The sequence below is a fragment of the Bufo bufo genome, chromosome 9, assembly GCF_905171765.1.
Source record: "Bufo bufo chromosome 9, aBufBuf1.1, whole genome shotgun sequence".
NCBI lineage: Eukaryota > Metazoa > Chordata > Amphibia > Anura > Bufonidae > Bufo > Bufo bufo.
Genome location: NC_053397.1, coordinates 15,276,605 through 15,299,807, shown reverse-complemented (window position 1 = coordinate 15,299,807; position 23,203 = coordinate 15,276,605). Strand labels below are relative to the sequence as shown.

The 23,203-nt window shown below is 45.6% G+C and overlaps 1 protein-coding gene across 1 annotated transcript in view; it reads right to left on the bottom strand.

Moving 5' to 3' along the window:
• EEFSEC (eukaryotic elongation factor, selenocysteine-tRNA specific) overlaps positions 1 to 5,314 on the bottom strand; it is a 135,203-nt gene extending 129,889 nt beyond the window's left edge. The window contains exon 1 of the mRNA XM_040407403.1: positions 5,005 to 5,314. Coding sequence (XP_040263337.1) covers positions 5,005 to 5,296 — 292 coding nt within the window. The 5' untranslated portion in view covers positions 5,297 to 5,314. The remainder of the gene's footprint in view (positions 1 to 5,004) is intronic.
• Between the last annotated feature and the right edge of the window lie 17,889 nt (positions 5,315 to 23,203).

The window sequence follows — 23,203 nt, the reverse complement described above, 5'->3', positions numbered from 1 at the left end:
GAGGAGCAGGGCAAGTACGCATGCTGGGAGTTGTAGTTTTACAACAGTTGGAGTGCCGCTGTGACCTATAAATCCTATAAGGCCACCCCTTAGGCCCCTTTCACACGGGCGTTGCGGGAACTTGAGCGATTTTTCCGCGCGAGTGCAAAACATTGTAATGCGTTTTGCACTCGCGTGAGAAAAATCACGAGTGTTTGGTACCCAAACCCGAACTTCTTCACAGAAGTTCGGGCTTGGGATCGGTGTTCTGTAGATTGTATTATTTTCCCTTATAACATGGTTATAAGGGGAAATAATAGCATTCTGAATACAGAACGCATAGTACAATAGCGCTGGAGGGGTTAAAAAAAAAATATATATTATTTTTTTTAACTCACCTTATCCACTTGTTCGCGCAGCTCGGCTTCTCTTCTGTCTAACTGTGAGCAATAGGACCTTTGATGATGTCACTGCGTTCATCACATGATCCATGACCATGGTGATGGATCATGTGATGAACGCAGTGACATCATCAAAGGTCCTATTGCTCACAGTTAAAGACGGAAGAGAAGCCGAGCTGCGCGAACAAGTGGATTAAGGATTTTTTATTTTTTTTTAACCCCTCCAGCCCTATTGTACTATGCGTTCTGTATTCAGAAGGCTATTATTTTCACTTATAACCATGTTATAAGAGGAAATAATAATGATCGGGTCTCCATCCCGATCGTCACCTAGCAACCGTGCGTGAAAATCGCACCGCATCCGCACTTGCTTGCGATTTTCACGCAACCCCATTCACTTCTATGGGGCCTGCGTTGCGTGAAAAACGCAGAATATAGAACATGCTGCGATTTTCACGCAACGCAAAAGTGATGCGTGAAAATCACCGCTCGTGTGCACAGCCCCATAGAAATGAACGGGTCCGGATTCAGTGCGGGTGCGATGCATTCACGTCATGCATTGCACTCGCTCGTGGGAAAGGGGCCTTAGACATTCCCATATATAGGGGGTCGGTATATTCTATCAATGCCTATGTTCTATTACATTTCATAGAAAACCCAACGAGACCCCTTTAAATCTGCGGATCCCCAAGGCCCCAGCGACAAGTAGTATAAATTAAAAGAGAACGGACCCAACAATGGGCGATGTGCGGGGACGCTGGTCACATCTCCTCCTGCGGACATTTAAACTGGTGTTGGCAGAACAAACCGAGAAAGAAAAAAAAAATAATAATTGCGGAGCGCGATGGCTGCAGCTGATTAAATTCATGACATGCAGGAAAAACAAAGGCGGGAGCGAGAAGGATCCATTGATGTGTCACCGTGACCCGCTCCCACTCAGGAGGGCTCCCGTCCTCACAGAATGGACCATTGTCTCCTCACTTACTTTCCGTGGGAAAAAAAAAGCCATTTTATCATTTTATAATGATAGACTCCTATCGGCTGTGACGGTTGTGCGGCGAGATCTCGTCATTCTGTAACTTAGCGGCGGTCGCACAGGTTTTTTTGTTTTTTTTTGCAAATATATAAAAAAAAGTGTATTTGTATCCTGCAAAGTTCTTTGCCAGTATCAAAACTGTTGCTTGCTGTCAGTGAATGGAAAGGCTGTTACCAGGCACAACTTTTGACTTTGTGATCTGTTGCTTCATTCTGGAGAAAAAGTACTTTTAATCTATATGCTAATGAGCAGCTTAGTGCAACCTGGGCGGGCCCAAGCTACTCGGTGCACCCTTGCTCCTCCCGTATAGTCATCTCAGCTGGAGCTGTCAATCAAAAAGGAGAGGGAAGGGCTGGCGGAAGAAGGAGGAGGAGCAAGAATGCACAGGCCCGCCCCTTGTGCACTTAAAGGGGTTGCCCACCTTTTTGGGAAAGAAAACAGAAGCTTACTTACCTGCTCCGTGATTCCTTCGCTAGCCGTCCGCTTTAACACCGCTGCAGCCAATCACTCGCCACAGTGGTGACCTGCCCCCTTGTGTCATGTGACCAACTGATCTGATGCAAGGGGAGCAGATTGCCACTGCAGCAGCGGTGTGAAAATAGACAGAGGAGGATACGAAGAGCAAAGGAGTCAGGACCCAGTGGCGGGTAGCAGGTAAGTATGCTTCCCTTTTGCAGGTCTGGCCTGGAGGGGGTTACCATAAAAACCTCCACAAGGTGGACAAGCCCTTTAAGGGTGGGCACAAGACACTGTTCACCCTTTCTCTTCCTGCTTCCTCTGCCATCTCTTTCCTCTCCTTCTTGAATGACAGGGCCAGGTGAGATTACTATGTGGGAAGGGAAGGGAGGAGCATCGGTGCACGGAGTGTCTTGGGCACGCCCTCGGTGCACTTACCTGCTCAGCGCCCTTGCACGCGACCGTATGCCCTCTGAGACATACAGTCTGTGAGCCGGCCATATGCATTGATTGTGCACATGGGATAGATTACAATGATGCTGTGCACGTCGGGCCGCCGGCGGGGCTATTCTCCCGCACTCCAATCAATAGATCGCTGTGTAAAAGGCATCATTACATTGAGCTCTGCTAGCCCTACAAGACATTGTGCCTGGTGTAACAGTGAATGTCCCTTGGTGACACACTCCCTTTAAGAGAATGGATCCTGCCACTGACATGCTGAGAGTTGCAGTACTGGAATCAGACTGGTCCATACTGGTAACATATCCTTCCTTTTGTAGTAGTGTTCATGTACAGTCCTCCCTGATCACTATTCTACGCCGTATCTCCAGTGCTGACAACTCCCAGGTACAATGGCATCTATGTGTCTGACTGGTGTCAGCTGCTCCTCGGAAGAGCTCCATACACATTATGCCTCCTGCACATGTCAGTATTTGGTCAGTGATTTCCACCAATTTCCATCATTATTATGAGCCAAAACCAGATGCGGGTCTAAACACAGGACAGGAGCAGACCTTTCCCTTATACCTTATGTCTGTGGAGGCTCCAGTCCTGGTTTTGGCTCAAAATCACTGATGGAAATCACTGACCGAACACTGACGTGTGAATGAGGCCTTAGGCTGTTGTCAAAGGGGGCGGCAGTTTTGGCAGGACTGGACGACAATCCAATGTACACGGGGAGCTGCTGACTCTTCAGTTTCAACACCTGATCCTTCTACTCTCCAGAGGGATAAGACACCTCTGGCAGCGGCCCCCTCCTCTCTCACCAATGAGGACCCATACATTTTTGGCTGAGCTGAGCATGCATGTTTATGGGGGAGTCGGGAGAGGTAGCTGTCAGCAGAATGAGCATATGCATGTATATGGGGAAGTTGAAGAGACAGCCGACAGCAGAACGAGCAAGCACGTGTATGGGGAAGTCAAAGAGACAGCCGACAGCAGAACGAGCATGCATGTGTACGGGAGAGACAGCCGACAGCAGAACGAGCATGCATGTGTACGGGAGAGAGAGCTGTCAGCAGAACGAGCATGCATGTGTACGGGAGAGAGAGCTGTCAGCAGAACGAGCATGCATGTGTACGGGAGAGAGAGCTGTCAGCAGAACGAGCATGCATGTGTACGGGAGAGAGAGCTGTCAGCAGAACGAGCATGCATGTGTACGGGAGAGAGAGCTGTCAGCAGAACGAGCATGCATGTGTACGGGAGAGAGAGCTGTCAGCAGAACGAGCATGCATGTGTACGGGAGAGAGAGCTGTCAGCAGAACGAGCATGCATGTGTACGGGAGAGAGAGCTGTCAGCAGAACGAGCATGCATGTGTACGGGAGAGAGAGCTGTCAGCAGAACGAGCATGCATGTGTACGGGAGAGACAGCTGTCAGCAGAACGAGCATGCATGTGTACGGGAGAGAGAGCTGTCAGCAGAACGAGCATGCATGTGTACGGGAGAGAGAGCTGTCAGCAGAACGAGCATGCATGTGTACGGGAGAGAGAGCTGTCAGCAGATCGAGCATGCATGTGTACGGGAGAGAGAGCTGTCAGCAGAACGAGCATGCATGTGTACGGGAGAGAGAGCTGTCAGCAGAACGAGCATACATGTGTACGGGAGAGAGAGCTGTCAGCAGAACGAGCATGCATGTGTACGGGAGAGAGAGCTGTCAGCAGAACGAGCATGCATGTGTACGGGAGAGAGAGCTGTCAGCAGAACGAGCATGCATGTGTACGGGAGAGACAGCTGTCAGCAGAACGAGCATGCATGTGTACGGGAGAGAGAGCTGTCAGCAGAACGAGCATGCATGTGTACGGGAGAGACAGCTGTCAGCAGAACGAGCATGCATGTGTACGGGAGAGAGAGCTGTCAGCAGAACGAGCATGCATGTGTACGGGAGAGAGAGCTGTCAGCAGAACGAGCATGCATGTGTACGGGAGAGACAGCTGTCAGCAGAACGAGCATGCATGTGTACGGGAGAGACAGCTGTCAGCAGAACGAGCATGCATGTGTACGGGAGAGAGAGCTGTCAGCAGAACGAACATGCATGTGTACGGGAGAGAGAGCTGTCAGCAGAACGAACATGCATGTGTACGGGAGAGACAGCTGTCAGTAAAAACAGACATAAGAATAGATGCTCCAGAGCTGTTATTATATGGGGGGATGCAAGTAGTTACTAACACAGACCTGTCCGGAGAGGGGACGGGTTCTCTTTACTGACTCCATTCGATATACAATTTGTCAACCAACCTACCACAACATTTATCCGCTCTCCACAGGACACGTAGGACCACCTACCTGTCATGACAACGGGGGTCCCCTATGTGATTTGAGAGCAAGTGCGACCGCTGGGACCGCAGAGTACACCACCCGGCTGGCTCCATCACTTCATGGCCTAATACTTCTCACAGCTGAGGGTCTGTCACAATTGTATCCAGTATAGACTCCTAAGGCGCAGCTCACAGAGCATTGTCTAGACTGTGACGAAACCTCAGCTGTGACAAGTATCAGCTTGTGGATGTAGACAAGAACGTTCCGATTCACTGCCAGCAAGCAGAGATAAAATAGAACCACAAAGTATAGTAAGAAGTTGCAGAGCTCCTACCACTACTACCCTCATTCTCCTCCCAAGCAGCTGTGGCACTCACCCCCTATGATGGTCCTGATGAGGGACGCATGGCCCGGGCAGTCGACCAGTGTGAACTGCAGCCTCTTGTAGCCGGTGTGGCTCAGGTGCTCCGGCGGCGGCACGGTGAACGAGGAGAAGCCCAGGTCCAGCGTGATCCCCCGCTCCCGGCTCTGCGGGTTCTTGTCGAAGGCGGCGGTGGAGGCAGTGGTGCTGAGCGCCCGGGCCAGGGACGTCTTCCCGCTGTCAATGTGCCCCAGCACCCCGACATTAAAGTTCAGAGTCCCTCCAACTGCAGCCATAGAGGCGGCCATGCATGCGTTCCAGCGTGAAACGCTTTGCTTCCGCCTTGTGCGCCACCTAACACTTCCCTATGGAAACAAGAGCTTCTGTCGATTAGTTCTGACAAACCAAAAAATAGGGAGGGGAGAATCAGTTCCTTGCCCATGTGTAAATGTTATTTTATGCATAATCTTTCTGATATATAATAAAGCTTTTATAGGCATAAGGCATCTCGTTTATTAAACATACTATATATATACAAATCCAGTCAGGTTGTGGACTTCTTATAGGGGAATGCAGTAAAAAGCATCCCTTTCTGGCCTATATTCCTCTCATGTTAATTATTAGGGCTCATTCACATGACTGTATGTAATTTGCGGTCCGTAAAACATGGATCCGCAAAATATACGGATGACGTCCGTATGCATTCCATATTTTTAGGAACGGAACAGCTTGCCCCTAATAGAACAGCCCTATCCTTGTTCATAATGCGGGCAATAATAGGACATGTTCTATTTTTTTCCCCAAACGGAATGCACACAGAGTAACCTCAGTTTTTGGGGGGTTTTTTGCCGACCCTTTAAAATGAATAGTTCCCTATACGGTCCGCAAAAAAATAAAATAACGAACGGACATGGAAAGACAATACGTTTATGTGCATGAGCCCTGAGGTTGAGGTTTTGCGTCCACTGAGAATATTTGTTCAATAATGACCTTCAAAATTTCAGTGTTTCCACCGCATTGGTTGACAGAGTGCCCCATCACCATGGCGACACCGTGGCAGCACTCGGCTGTCCTGCCATTTGAATGGAGCAGCGGTGTGGCGCGTGCTTGACCATCGCTCTATTCAAATCTTGGACGTAGTTACCCCCATTCTCGTGATTGGTGGGGGTGCCTGCCGTCAGACCCCGGGCCACCGATCATGCAGATATCCCCTATCCAGTAGATAGAGGATTACGTGTTGTTACTAGAGTACCCCTTTAACATTCGTCAAGAGGAAAAAAGGTTTCTACATCAGCACAGAAGAGGATTCTTTACGGTAAGAGCAGAGAGACTATGGAGCTCTCTGCCTGAGGAGGTGGTGATGGGGAGTTCACTATAAGAGTTCAGGAGGGGCTCGGACGCCTCTCTGGAGTGTAATAATATTACAGGTTACAGCTATTAGATTACCAGGGAGGGGTCGTGATCCAGGGAGTTTTTCTAATTGCCAGAGTGGAAGTTGGAAGAAAATTGGCGTTTTGCTTTCTTCTGAATCAACCTTGAACCGGATGGACGCATGTCTTTTTGCAGCCTTAGAAACTATATTAAAGGGGTACTCCAGGCATTTTCTCTAATTAGCTGTGGGAGTAATATGTTTTGCATAGTACTTTTTCTCCTTTGCTCCCCTAACGACGTCACCTCCCCTACGCTTGCGCACACGGTGGGCTCTGCTGCCCGGGTCCTGAGCGGATGTGGTCACTCAGAAGAGCCCACAGCGTGCTCAGGAACATGTCAGCAGAGTGAGGAAATGTAAGTAGTATGTAAAACTTTTGCCCCCCCCCCCCCCAGAGGTTAGTAAAAAAAAATAGGGAAAATACCGGAGAACCCCTTTAACATATACATCATTATGGGAGTGCCAGACAAGGGGTCAACCCCTTTTGATTTTTACCCATAAGACCCCTTTTCCCAGAAGATTAATGGCATCATATGTAATGACAGACATGTATGTCTCGACAGAAAGTCCATGCATGGTCTGTAGAGGTTGAGCCCTTGGTGACAAATTTTGGATACAGGAGGCGGTATCTAATGTGTATGACCGTGGGGGTTTCCTTCAAGCAGATGAGGATCTTGATATGTTTTTGTGATGGATAGTTTACACGTGATCAGTCATGTTCAAAAAAATAATAAAATGTTGAAATTTACGTTGCCGTTAGGGATGAGCGAATCGACTTTGGATGAAACATCCGAAGTCGATTCGCATAAAACCTTGTACAGTATTAGAATGTATTGGCTCCGATGAGCTGAAGTTATTACTTCGCAAGACTTTGGGTAATAACTTCATAAATTGATTTCTACTGTAAACAAAAAAAAAAAAAAACATTTCGGTTCCAAGTGGTACCTTGGGACAAAGTGAATACAATAGTGCCATACTCACTATAGAAAATGTACTAGTGCTCATGCTACCTTATAAATGTAAGATTCTTGGCACCTGCGCATTGGGATGTGCTGACCAACCCCTATTTTTCTTTGCAGTCTGCATTGGAGGTGTGTAGCAGAGATTGAGGCACTCAGATCATTCAGTTTTGCATTTAAAGGTTCAGTTTTATGGTGTCCTAACTAAGGGCAACATAAATAAGTGACTGATTCTCTTAGCAAAATGCTGGGTCACTTTCTTTAATTGACCCAGTCAATCTGCCAACATCTTGTATTGAAAAGCTCCAGCTGATAATGATGAGTCCTCAATATTCATGAGCTCCTGACTCTCCCCGCCCACCTGCTGCTGAATGACAGTTATTTTCCATATGAATCAGCAGCAGGTGGGCAGGGGAGTGGCTATAGATGTTAATTAAATAAACGCTGGACTCAATGACATCACGCTGGACTCAAATCAGCTCATTAGCATGCGGCATGTGGCATATTTGTGTGTATATTGTGAGGTAACCATCTGTCACACCAGTAAGTGAATACAGTGATACCTCGGTTCACGAACTTAATTCGTGAACTGACTCTGGTCGCGAACCGAATTGGTCGCGAACCGAGGCACATTTTCCCATAGGGTTCAATGTAAATTCGGTTAATCCGTGCTGACCTTTTTTTGGGGGGTTTTGAAGCACAAAAATATGAAACAAATTACAATACACATTAGTACAGTATAGTATAGCTCAATGGTTATTTTCTTCACAACCTTGCTGTCACCTTTACTACTGCTCTGCACTTTCTTTTTGCCACCATGCTTGCGCTGCACATTCTTGTCACCTGCATTTCCACTTTGCACATTGTCACTTGCATTTCCACTTTGCACATTGTCACTTGCATTTCCACTTTGCACATTGTCACCTTCATTGCTGCTCCGCACTTTCTTCTTTCCACTATGCTTCTTGGGAGCCATATTGGGTGTCCCGTGAACTGTACAGTACTGTATGTGCTAAAAAGCACACCAAAAATCAAAAAATCACTTAAAATGTTTGCAGAGTACTCACAGTACTTCTTTCTGTGTCTCTTCTTCTCTCCACGGTCTTCCTACAAGAAGTCACGACCATGTGACAGCCTGGAAATAGCATTAAAATGGCCGCGGCTCCTGTTCGTGAACCGAGGCGGAGTTCGTGAACCGGAGCATATTTTTATGAACTTTTCTGTTCGTGAACCGAGTTGTTCGTGAACAGAAGCGTTCGTGAACCGAGGTATCACTGTACATCTAAGGTACTTTTTAGTAGTTAATGATTGTATATAATTAGTTAGATTATAATCAAATATCCACATGACAGGTTCCCTTTAAGAAAGGATTTTTTGTATTCATACATCAGTTTCATAATCCAGTTACCCAATTTTCACATCAAAATCAAATAAAGAAAAATGACTGTCAGATTTTATCTGTAAGGCACGTGGAACGGCTGGCAGGGCGCTGGATGTGCCTTGGAGGTGTGGCGGACGCCATCGATCGTGCAGGCGAAATAAAACCAAATGAACAGCACTCCTAGAATTTGATTGGCGGGTGCACATCTCCTGGGGAAGTGGTAGGTTTCCCCATACAAATAGGATACTCCACAAAGCAAAAATTTAAAAAAATGAAGACAGCACGTCCAATATGTGGAATTTATTCCGGATGCAACGTTTCGGCTGTAAAGCCTTTGTCAAGCATGTCGTGCAGTCCTATAGGCTGATTTTAATTAGTGCACGTATAACGCTGTAGCCTGCTCTCCCGGCATTTATTGGAGGCAATTTAGCGCCAGGAGAAGTAACATGTGGAACTTGCATTCCCTGAATTTAATGGAGACCAGTATGGCACCAGAGGAGGTAGTATTTAGTGTTATGTTGCCGTCCTGAAGAGATCTCCTTGTCGTTGGCGGACAGGCACAAATAATTTCGCACAAAATGTATTTGCCAAGAATCTCACATTTATGACGTAGCATTAGCACCAGTACAATTTCTAGAGTGATTTATCACAGTTCTGATAGATATAGACATCAGATGTCAGGTAGTCACTAGTGTCATGTCATTATAATATAATCACAGAGAACCTTCACCAGTGTAAAACGTAACATTTACTTATGATCATTAAAACTCACCCAGATTGTGTCCATAAAAAGCAATTGACGATTTACATCGATCGTTACTTTGATTTGCCTCTCCTGCTGTTATTCCAATTTTATATATAAAGCCATATTATTACTATCAGCATTTAACTGGTCTGCGGGATGCTTTAAAAGGGTCCTATTAGTACCAGCATTGTGGACATTGGGTGTGTGATGCAGATGCATTATATTTGGTCCCACATTTGTGGGAATGGTTATTCTATGGCTTTTTGCCCATGAGATTTACCATTATCATATGAGCACTATTACAATAGTTTAATCTGATTCCCACACATATTATTGCCTCCATTTTTGTATTGTTTGCTTTTTGGAGTTTTTTTTGTTGTTATATGTGGTCCCCTGATGAATTGACTACAGAGAACAGTTCAGAGAAACGCATCTGGACAAAGTTTTTATTCCTGGGACATATGGTATGTGCTCCTTTTTTCCGCTGGTGATCAAACTTGGGCGCCACTGTTTTTTTTTTTGGAGCATATATGTATTATGTGCGATTATTTATTTATGTTGCAACTTTATTATTTTCTGATACATGCATTGACCAATGACATTACTGTTCGACTGTAGTCCTAATAGGTCTCTTCTCGGGTGGCGGTATCTTTTCCTTGTCAGGGACATATAGGGTCTACCTGGAGGTTCCTGACACGGATCGCCCCTATCGTGGCGGCAATTCCATGTTGCTAGGCAGGGCTTGTAGTTTGATAGGGAAAGTGTGAGGGTGAGATATTTTTCCTTTCCTTGTCCTGCCCCCCCCCCCCCCCCCCTCATTGTCAATTGCTTTTATGGGCACAATCTGGGTGGCTATGCGCAACAGGAGCGTGACCCCCCCCCCCCCTTGAAAATTTCCGCCACCACTCGTCACTTGCTGCAGTAATCATTCTCCCTCCAGCCAAGTTGGGAATGTATGGTTTATCACTTGAGGACCGCACATCAGCATCTATATACCCAATGGTACCCTAAATACATGGCGGCATTACAACATAGTACATAATACATAAGGCCGAAAAAAGCCCTCTATCCATCCAGTTCGACCTGTCATTCTGCAAGTTGATCCAGAGGAAGGCAAAAAAAAACTGTGAGGTAGAAGCCAATTTTCCCCACTTTAGGGAAATAAAAAATTCCTTCCCGACCCCAATCAGGCAATCAGAATATCTCCCTGGATCAACGACCCCTCTCTAGTAGCTATATCCTGTAATATTATTACACTCCAGAAATACATCCAGGCCCCTCTTGAATTCCTTTATTGTACTCACCATCACCACCTCCTCAGGCAGAGAGTTCCATAGTCTCACTGCTCTTACCGTAAAGAATCCTCTTCTATGTTTGTGTACAAACCTTCCTTCCTCCAGACGCAGAGGATGTCCCCTCGTCACAGTCCTGGGGATAAATAGATGATGGGAGAGATCTCTGTACTGACCCCTGATATATTTATACATAGTTATTAGATCTCCCCTCAGTCGTCTTTTTTCTAAAGTGAATAACCCTAATGTTGATAATCTTTCAGGCTACTGTAGTTGCCCTATTCCAGTTATTACTTTAGTTGCCCTCCTCTGGACCCTCTCCAGCTCTGCTATGTCTGCCTTGTTCACAGGAGCCCAGAACTGTACACAGTCCTCCATGTGTGGTCTGACCAGTGATGTGTAAAGTGGTCGGACTCTGTTCTCATCACCGCCATCTATGCCTCTTTTGATGCAACCCATTATCTTATTGGCCTTGGCAGCAGCTGCCTGACACTGGTTTCTACAGCTTAGTTTGCCGTTTATTAAAATTCCTAGATCCTTTTCCATGTCAGTGTTACCGAGTGTTTTACCATTTAGTATGTACGGGTGACTTGCATTATTCCTTCCCATGTGCATAACCTTACATTTGTCAGTGTTAAACCTCATCTGCCACTTATCTGCCCAAACCTCCAATCTATCCAGATCCCTCTGTAGTAGTATACTGTCCTCTGTAGTATATATATACAGTATACTGTCCTCTGTAGTATATATATACAGTATACTGTCCTCTGTAGTGTATATATACAGTATACTGTCCTCTGTAGTATATATACAGTATACTGTCCTCTGTAGTATATATACAGTATACTGTCCTCTGTAGTATATATACAGTATACTGTCCTCTGTAGTATATATACAGTATACTGTCCTCTGTAGTATATACACAGTATACTGTCCTCTGTAGTATATACACAGTATACTGTCCTCTGTAGTATATATACAGTAAACTGTCGTCTTCCGTGTCAATTACTTTACACAGTTTAGTGTCATCTGCGAAAATTGATATTTTACTGTGCAAGCCTTCTACAAGATCATTAATAAATATATTGAAGAGAATAGGGCCCAATACTGACCCTGAGGTACCCCACTAGTGACAGTGACCCCTCCAGTACTGACCCCTGAGGTACCCCTCTAGTGACAGTGACCCCTCCAATACTGACCCCTGAGGTACCCCACTAGTGACAGTGACCCCTCCAGTACTGACCCCTGAGGTACCCCACTAGTGACAGTGACCCCTCCAGTACTGACCCCTGAGATACCCCACTAGGGACAGTTACCCAATCTGAGTGTGTACCGTTAATAACCACCCTCTGTTTTCTATCACTCAGCCAGTTACTTACCCACATACAGACGTTTTCTCCCAGTCCGAGCATTCTCATTTTATATACTAACCTTTTATGTGGTACAGTGTCAAATGCTTTGGAGAAGTCCAGATATACGACATCCATTGATTCGCCGCTGTCAAGTCTAGAACTTACCTCCTCATAGAAACCGATTAAATTAGTTTGGCATGACCGATCCCTCATGATGCCATGCTGATATGGCGTTATTTGCTTATTTCAGTTGAGATGCTCTAAGATAGCATCTCTTAGAAAACCTTCAGTTTACCCACGACAGATGTTAAACTTACCGGCCTATAGTTTCCAGGCTCTGTTTTTGGACCCTTTTTGAATATTGGCACCACATTTGCTATGCGCCAATCCTGTGGAACACTCCCTGTCAGTATAGAGTCCGCAAATATCAGAAATAAGGGTCTGGCTATGACATTACTTAATTCTCTTAGGATACGAGGGTGTATGCCATCTGGTCCTGGCGATTTGTCTATTTTAATCTTTTTAAGTCGCTGATGTACTTCTTCCTGGGTCAGACAGGACACTTTAATTGGGGAATTTATTTTTACATTCTGCATGTCATCTGACAGTTTATTTTCCTCAGTGAATACATTGGGGGAAAAAATATTTAACAGCTTTGCTTTCTCCTCGTCGCTCTCTGCGACTCCACCCTCATTACTCTGTAGAGGGCCGACACCTTCAGATTTATACTTTTTAACATTTATATAATTGAAGAACATTTTAGGGTTAGTTTTACTCTCTTTGGCAATTAATCTCTCGGTCTCTAGTTTGGCCGCTTTTATTTCTTTTTTACATATTCTATTTTTTTCCTTATAGTTTTTTAGTGCTTCCTCACTACCTGTTTTAGTGATTTATATGCTAAGATATCCCATTTTGTGGCTGTATTTTTATTTGTGAGGACTTTGTCCCAGTTAGTTAGGCCTATGGCCTCTCTTAGTTGGCTAAATTTAGTTTTTTTGAAGTTTGGTATTTTTGTTCCTCCCTGTAGAAATGCTCTTTTGAATGATAATTGGAAGGTTATTACTTTATGGTCACTATTTCCCAGGTGTCCCCCGACCTGCACGTCTGTTGTTCTGTCAGGTCTATTGGTTAATACTAAGTCCAGTATGGCCGTCCCTCTAGTCGGGTCCTGAACCAGTTGGGAGAGGTAATTGTCTTTGGTTATTGCCAAGAACCTGTTTCCTTTATGAGATGTACAAGTTTCAGTTTCCCAGTCTATATCTGGGTAGTTGAAGTCCCCCATAATAACCACCTCATTATGATTTGCCGCCTCATCTATCTCGTTTAGTAGTAGATTTTCTGTGGACTCTGGTATATTAGGTGGTTTATAGTAAACTCCTATTAGTAATTTATTATTGTTTTTAGCTCCATGTATCTCTACCCATAGTGACTCCACATGTTCATGTCCCTCACTTATATATTCTCGGACTGTGGGCTTTAGACAGGACTTTACATAAAGGCAGACCCCTCCCCCTCTCCGGTTTTGGCGATCCTTTCTAAACAGACTGTAACCTTGTACATTAACCGCCCAGTCATAGCTATCATCCAGCCATGTCTCAGTTATTCCCACTGTCATAGCTATCATCCAGCCATGTCTCAGTTATTCCCACTGTCATAGCTATCATCCAGCCATGTCTCAGTTATTCCCACCGTCATAGCTATCATCCAGCCATGTCTCAGTTATTCCCACCGTCATAGCCATCATCCAGCCGTGTCTCAGTTATTCCCACTGTCATAGCTATCATCCAGCCATGTCTCAGTTATTCCCACCGTCATAGCTATCATCCAGCCATGTCTCAGTTATTCCCACCGTCATAGCCATCATCCAGCCGTGTCTCAGTTATTCCCACTGTCATAGCTATCATCCAGCCATGTCTCAGTTATTCCCACTGTCATAGCTATCATCCAGCCATGTCTCAGTTATTCCCACTGTCATAGCTATCATCCAGCCATGTCTCAGTTATTCCCACTGTCATAGCTATCATCCAGCCATGTCTCAGTTATTCCCACTGTCATAGCTATCATCCAGCCATGTCTCAGTTATTCCTACTGTCATAGCTATCCTCCAGCCATGTCTCAGTTATTCCCACTATGTCATAGTTCTCCTCACACATCACTAATTCCAGTTCACCAGTTTTATTAGTCAGGCTTCTGGCATTAGTATACATACAATTAAGAGGTTTATGTATATTTTTTACCCTACACCTTTCCTTCTGAACTGTTCTAGTCCCTCCTTCCATTCCTCCCCCAGTCCCATTACCTCGCCCCCGGTCTCTATCTGCACTATATCCCCCTCCTATAATGTAATTACCCTCCCCCCCAGTCTAAAGACTCCTTGTTTAGTGTTTCTTGCAGGTTTCATTAGATGAATGCCCAACTGATAATGGTGGGCAAAACTCTGATAATTGCATAGCAGACCTCCTGGTGTAGTAAGGTGCCTTAGGACCAACTTCCAGGAGGGAACCTTCAGTTTGATATTCTTTGTAGACAACCACACCAGATCACCCACATTCAGGTCCGGACCAGGCACACATCTCTTATCCGCCACACGCTTATATCTCTCACTCATCCTCTTCAGATTACCCTGAATCTTTTTCCAAATAAATAACAAAGACGAGGAAAATCTCTCCTTATCAGGTAAACCAGAAGACCGCTCTCCAGAGAATGTCCCAAACTGCGAATGAAACCCATATGCACCAAAAAATGGTGACTTATCAGAGGACTCCTGGCGACGGTTATTTAAAGCAAACTCAGCAAGGGAGAGAAAAGAACACCAATCCTCCTGATTCTCTGCCACAAAACAGGGCAGATATGTCTCCAGATTCTAATTGACGCATTCGGTCTGACCATTCGACTGCGGGTGAAAAGCAGAAGAGAACGACAACCGAACCCCCAAGCGAGAACAGAAGGCCTTCCAGAATCTGGAAACAAATTACGTGCCCCTATCAGAAACTATGTCTGAAGGAATGCCATGCAATTTAACAATGTGATCAACAAACGCTTGCGCCAGCGTCTTAGCATTGGGTAACCCAGGAAAGGGAATGAAATGCGCCATTTTGCTAAAACGGTCCACTACTACTAGAATCACAGTCTTTCCCGAGGAACGAGGCAGGTCCGTAATGAAGTCCATGGACAGATGCGTCCAAGGACAGGAAGGAATGGGTAACGGGAGGAGAAAACTCGATGGCCGTGAATGAGGGACCTTGGCACGAGCGCAGGTCTCACAGGCTGCCACAAAACCCTCAACCGTCTTACGAAGAGCCGGCCACCAGAATCTCTGAGCAATGAGATCTACTGTGGCTCTACTCCCCGGGTGCCCAGCAAGGACAGTATCGTGGTGCTCCTTAAAAACCTTGTGTCGTAAAGCGAGAGGCACAAACAACCTCCCAGGAGGACAAAGATCTGGAGCCTCTGCCTGGGGTCCTGAACCTCTGCCTCCAAATCAGGATAAAGAGCAGAGACGACCACCCCTTCAGCCAAAATGGGACCCGGGTCTTCAAAGTTCCCCTCTCCCGGAAAACAACGTGACAGGGCATCCACCTTCACATTTTTAACCCCAGGGCAGAACGTAACAACAAAATTAAACCTAGAAAAGAACAAAGACCATCTGGCCTGTCTCGGGTTTAGACGCTTGGCCGATTCCAAGTAGGCCAGATTCTTATGGTCTGTAAACACGGTAATAGGGTTTCTGGCTCCCTCTAACCAAAGGCGCCATTCCTCAAAAGCTAATTTGATGGCCAACAACCCCCTATCTCCCACATCGTAATTTCTCTCTGCAGAGGAGAGTTTCCTTGAGAAAAAGGCACACGGTCACCATTTGGCAGGAGAGGGACCCTGAGATAAGACCGCACCCACACCCACCTCAGAAGCGTCCACCTCAACAATAAAAGGTAGAGAGACATCAGGCATCTACCGACCATGAAGAAAAATATACCCCCTTTTTAGTCATATCAGTGAGTGGCTTAACAACAGAGGAATAATTCAAAATGAACTTTCTGTAATAATTGGCAAAACCCAAAAACCTGACCTTCTCAGGGTCCATGCGAAAACAAGAGGCGGAGAGAAGAAAACCAAGAAATTTAATCTCCGGAACCGCAAACACACATTTTTCCAGTTTAGCGTACAATTTATTCTCCCGCAGAATCAGCAGGAACTGACGTAGGTGGTCCCGATGAGTCTTGAAATCAGGAGAAAAAAATCAAAATGTCATTTAGATACACCAGTACAAATTTCCCCATTAAATGATAAAAAATGCTGTTCACAAAATGTTAGAAGACGGCCGGAGCATTCATCAAACCAAAGGGCATAACCAAATTCTCGAAATGGCCCTCAGGGGTATTGAAGGCCGTCTTCCATTCGTCCCCTTCCCTGACCCTGACCAGGTTGTATGCCCCTCTTAAATCCAACTTAGAAAAAACCTTAGCCCCAACAATCTGGTTAAACAGGTCCGGGATCAGAGGAAGCGGATATGGGTCACGAATCGTGATATGGTTCAGCTCCCTGAAATCCAGACAAGGTCTTAGAGAAGCATCTTTTTTCTAAACAAAAAAAAAAACAGCGGCAACAGGTGACTTCGAGGGTCGGATGTGTCCCTTTCTCAGGCTCTCAGAGATATAAGTACGCATAGCGACCCTTTCAGGTTGGGAGAGATTGTATAATCGTGATTTTGGCAGTTTGGCGCCTGGTATGAGATTAATAGGGCAGTCGTACTCCCGGTGAGGGGGCAACTCCTGGACACCACCCCGGAAAACCCATCCGAAACATCAGAGAGAAAAGATGGCACAGTCTTGGTAGAAACCTCTGAAAGGGACGCCGTGAGGCAATTCTCTCTGCAAAACTCACTCCAACCATTTATTTGCCTTGCTTGCCAATCAATGGTGGGGTTATGTTTAGTGAGCCAGGGTAGCCCCAACACTAGAGGAGTAGGTAATCCGCTTAAGACGAAACATGACATATCCTCAACATGAGCGTCACCCACAGTCAAACGGATATTGTGAACTATGCCCTTTAACGATCTTTGAGAAAGTGGAGCGGAATCAATAGCAAAAACAGGTATATCCTTTTTCAAAGTGCACACCTGGAAACCATGCGTTATTGCAAATTGATTATCAAGGAGATTGACAGCTGCTCCACTATCTACAAAAATCTTACAAACAATGTTCTTGCTGTCTAGCGCCACCCTGGCAGGTAGGAGAAAACGGGAACTACAAGAAAACGGCAAACCTTCAATTTCCGCATCAACCTTGCCAATAGTAGCAAATGGAAAGTTTTTAGAGGGTTTTTTTTATTTTTGTTTTTCTTTTATTACCCTCAGAAAACTCCATGAATCTCCTAGAGGGGCAAACATTAGCCAAATGATTAATACCCCCACAACAGAAACAAACCCTCCTCTGAGAGATGAATCCTCTATTATCAGAGGCAAGCAAACCCAGCTGCAATGGCCTCCTCCTCAGAGGGGATTGAGAGAGACTGAGACCCCTGCACACTGAATGAGACAGCCCCACTGTCCTTGGACTGAATATGACAGGAAGGAGTAGTCCCCTCTCTCTCTCTCTCTCTCTCTCTAAGACGCCTGTCAATACGAACAGCTAGAGACATGGCAGATTCTAACGAGGCTGGTCTCTCATGAAAAGCAAATGCATCTTTCAATCTTTCCGAAAGACCATGGCAAAATTGACTTCGGAGTGCAGCATCGTTCCAACCAGTATCAGCTGCCCATCTCTGAAATTCTGAACAATATATCTCTGCGGACTGTTTACCCTGGCATAAAAGACGCAGTTTAGATTCAGCCAGAGCAATACAATCCGGGTCATCATATATCTGCCCCAGGGCTACAAAAAATTCATACACCGATCGGAGGGGCCGTGCCCCCACCGGCAGCGAAAAGGCCCAGGACTGAGCGTTATCCCTGAGCAGCGAGATGATGATCCCCACCCTCTGCTCCTCATTACCAGAGGAATGGGGAAGTAGGCGAAAATTGAGTTTGCGAACCTCTCTAAAGCAAACAAAATTCTCACTACCCTCGGAGAACGTATCCGGAAGCGAGATCTTAGGCTCGGAACAAACTCCATGAACGCCAGCAGAACCGGTCACCTGAAACTGAGACACAGTTTTACGGAGATCTGCTACCTCCAGCGAAAGACCTTGCATGCGGTCAATCAAGGCTGAAACCGGATCCATGCTTAAGACGGTTATGGCGGTTTATAATGTCGCGGATGGTGTTACAGAAAGCTGGAACTTATAAATAAACATCCGACTGGCTTGATCACAAACTAAGGAGCATATGGGTGAGCCCTATAAAACCCCTAGAGCTCTCCCTGACTGCTATGCCCATGCAAAGGTCTTTATGGTAGACGATTGCATGCCCACGTACCTAAGACTGTGTGACACCTGAAAACCCTATAATAGTGAGGGGACACGACCACCGGCTCCCTGCACTTAATACGGACGGAGTCAGGGTCACCTAGAATCAAGCCAGCAAGGAAACACAAATAAAGGAAAAAGACTTATCTGAGGAATCAGCAGTAGCAGTCTCCAGCAGTGAACAACTCATCCAGGAAGAAGTATAAACCGCAAAGTGAGGCAGTATGGGAGGGAATATAAAGGGAGACAATTAGTGTAAATAAGTGACAGCTGGGAGAAGGAAAGGAGATGACAAAGTGAAAACAAAACAAAGAACGTCATGCAAGAGGTAGAGAAGAACGTCTAACAGACCTTCTCACAGAACTGGCGGTGACAATCTTCTCCAGCCCCTCGCAGTAATCTGTCAACCAAGGTCTAATTTGCATATATACAGGCACAAATGGTTAACAACCCCACATCATCATATTACCCTTAAGCTGTTCATAATCACATCACCATGAACTCCCATAAATAGGATTATTGTGTGGTGGAAATGGATACATAATTTCCGCTGATTCTAATGCATCTACTTAGCAGACAGTAAAATAAAAATAAAATAAAACGTTAGCTGCATCCAAACTAAATAAATTTCCCCCAAATAAATAAGCCATTCATTACCCAGGAGTCCTGTGGAAGGCCTTGGTTCGTGTCCATACATTGTACTTTCTCCTTTTGTCGAAATCCAATACATAAATGCAAATAAATCCTGAATGTTTAGTGTGTGAAGCAGTTACCCGAGAGAAACCTAACACCGACCCGCATGATATGTTGCCTTTATCATGGAGACTCTTGTTTTCATTCCTATAGCAATACTGGAATAAGCGCAGGAAGTAATATCGCCAGGAAAGATTGGGGTTAAATGTTCAGGTCTCACACATATTCATCCATATTTATACTGAAGGGGGAATGGGTTCCAAAAATAACAATGCTCTTGACAGTCTAAGCCCATCAGACTTCGAGAGTATTGAAATGGTTGAGTGGAACTTTAGTGCGTTCTTCAAATCTGGCTATTTCCATTGTATAAACATAACGGCCCCCGAGTCTTCCTTGGATATCACATGGCAGACGGACCAGACGTAGGGCAGGGAGATATGGAAATAAAATGTGAGTTCTCTTTCATGGTATTCATGTTATCGCGGGCACATTTTCACAAAAATGTGTGCCCATTAGTCACTGGCCACCCACTGAGGAGTGGTTCTCCCGTGTAAGGTAGCAGTCCACATCTCAGTGACCCACAGAGGCCCTTATAAGTACTATTGTGCATTTCAGGGTTCATGGTGCAAGGGTTTATCCAAGAGCTATAATGCTTCCCCGCTCCCCCCCCCCCCCCACATCCGCATTGGGGGGGATGGGCAGTCAATAAAAGGCCACAACGAGAACAAGCCTCCTAAGCGTCACTCGGCGAGACGTAGCGGTGGCCAAGCCAACATCAGAAGCGACGTGGGTGCCGGGGAGTGAGGTAAGTTCTATCTGTGTAAGGGGCCCGGGCATATGGGGGGGCGGCATTATATATCTTGGATAACCCCTTGAACCTTGGGGATTCGATCTGGTAGTGAGTATCTCCTACCCTGACCAGTGGAGGCGTATCTCTCTACCCAACTAGAGAAGATGTGTGAAACTCGGGCATAAACCACTCTCGTTGGGACTCCCACATGATTGATGTTCCCAGCCTCAGTTCATGACAGCTCTGCCAAGTTCTGCTCTGCTCAAGTTCAACTTGATCGCATTCAGGTGTTAGGCATATTTTTATTATCGGGGCAGTAATGAAACAACTCATAAAGAGTCGTCCTTTAACACTCAGGAGAAGAAAAACCCCATTGAAACCTTAGGGAGCCTTGGTTGAAGGACTGCCCCTCCCAAGGGCAAGGGGGTAGAAAGCCAACGTAAAATGATAAAGCTGCTGCAGAATATTCAGTTGTTCTGTGAATGGATCTGACTGTGAGAAGCCTTTTAAGTGGTAATTACAGATACCAAGCCCGGAATCTGCCTCTTCATGCAGCATATATCTGACTGCGTAAAATCTGGTAACATCAGGGTCAGTGGTGAGAACAGAGCCCGAGCCCAGAATCTACCTTTTGATGCAGCAAATAAAATATATCTGACTGTGGAAAGTTCGGTGACGCAATGTCCAGTGGTGAGAATAGAGACTGTAACGGATCTCCTGGCACCCCAACTTGGTACCTCCGTTGATGGATGCTCCTAGTGCTTCTCCAGGGCTCCAAGCACTCCACTTGACACCGTAAGCACTGCCGACCCCACGAACCGCCGCAGCTTGGTTAGGGTCTCGCCGTCTCCTACCCACCCTGGACCTACGACAAGGCTCCAGGCTCCAGTGGCTGAACCTCTCTTCCTTCAGATGCAGGAACAAGCTCTTAAAAGAGCTCAGTGATTATAGCCAGGGGAGTATACAGTGTATAGCATTCCCCAGTGTAGATACAGCCTCCCCCCCACACATGAGATTAAGCTCTATGTTGAGGGTAAAACAGGAACTTTAATGGGGCTACATGTCAGCCTTTTATGCAGGTCTTCCAGCAAGTGACACTCCCCTGGGGACCTTGTGGAAGACTGAGACAGTTTATACATTAGACAATCACATGCATTTACAGTATTGAAACCTTCCCAGCAATTGTACACCCCCCCCCTTCTGTCTGTGACACAATTAACAAAACACAATAGGCTCTGCCTGTGACACAATTACCAAACATAATGGGTTAACTTAATCACTCACAGGCAGAAAACACACATTTTTCCGAAAACACAGAAAACACCTCAAAACCCCGCATATCCCCATAATGTATACATCCATGGATAGATCTGATCTGGGCGAACAACATATCAAAAAATCACCCAGATCCGAGCAGGGGTTCCCGAATTCCATGGAAGTCACATTTGGCCGACCACAAGCATAGCTTTCCTGCCCAAAACAGTTCCACACATTTAGGCTGTGCGGCCGGTCTATCTTCTTCAAAGTTAGTACAGTGCTGCCCATAATTATTTATACCCCAGGCAAATTTTGACTTAAAGTTACTTTTATTCAACCAGAAAGTAATTTTTTGACCGGAAATGACATAGGTGTCTCCCAAAAGATAATAAGACGATGTGCAAGAGGCATTATTGTGGGAAAAAAATGTTCCGCACTGTGGAAAATCTCAGAGGACGTGGTCGGAAGCCAAAAGTGACACCTGTGCTGCCAGGAGGATAGTTAGAGAGGTTAAAAAGAATCCTAGGATCACCACCAAGGCCATTCTGGTGAATCTGGGCTCTGCTGGTGGCAATGTCTCAAGGCAGACAATCCAATCTGTGGAGGGAGCTAAAGATCAGGGTGATGGCAAGAAGACCCTCCAACCTGAAAGATTTGGAGCTCAATGCTAAAGATGAATGGGCAAAAATACCTGTGGAGACCTGCAAAAAGCTGGTCTGCAATTATAGGAAGCGTCTGATTGCTGTAATAGCCAATAAAGGCTTTTCTATTGATTATTGAGTAGGGTATGAATAATTTTGGACTGGACACTTTTTGCTCAAATGTAAATAAAAGCTGAGAAATGTATTTTCCCCCCACAATAATGCCTCTTGTACATCGTCTTATTATCTTTTGGGAGACACCTATGTCATTTCCTGTCAAAAAATTACTTGCTGGTTGAATAAAAGTAACTTTAAGTCAAAATTTGCCAGGGGTATGAATAATTATGGGCAGCACTGTATATGGGCCATAATCCTGAGGCAAGAGTCTGGCAAACAGGCCCCTCCAAAACCCAGTGGCGAGGTTGGTTTCGTCACAGAGACCAAGCCCGGAATCTGCCTCTTGATGCAGCAGATAAAATAAATATCTGACTGCAGGAAGTCCAATAATGTAATGTCCAGAAATTAGAAGATACCGTGGAATCTACGTTGAAGTATCCGATCCTAACATCAAGCTGGTGGCCACCATGTCATTGACTTGTGGTGGCATCTTCATTGCTAGCTGCTGATTGTCCAAACCTCAAGACCCCGCTCTCTATTGTACTTGGCTCCATGGTAAAAAACTGTTCCTTCATCGCTTCATACTCTTTCTGAAGAAAAAATAGAAAGAATAAAGATCAGACAACTCCCTGTATTAACTCCTTTCCTCTCAGTGTGCCAAGGCTTTACTATTACTGGGGCACTATTGGGGGCATTATTAATGCTGGGGGGGGCACTAATGGAGGCAATATTAATTCTGGGGGGCACTAATGGGGGAATTATTCATTCTGGGCGGCACTAATGGGGACATTAATATTACTGGGGGGCATTAATATTATTGGGGGCCACAGTATGACAGCGAATTAACACCCTGTGTTAAGCCACGCCCCCCAACCACACCACCTTTGGGTGTGGCTTAAAGGATAACTGTCGTATATATTTTTTTTGGGAGTATTGGATTGTGGGGATTAATATTACCTTGGTGGCCCTATTTCAACTTTTCACTGTGTATTCAATTACCCCTTAATTCCACATTTTTGTCCCCTGTACTGCCTACTTTTACCTGTGCTTAAAATAGGGTTGCTAGGCATGGTCCGTCTATCTGTTGAAGGACGGAGCACACGCAGCAAGGTCACATTACTGACAGCCAGGGACTGTAAGTAAATGATTAAAGCCAG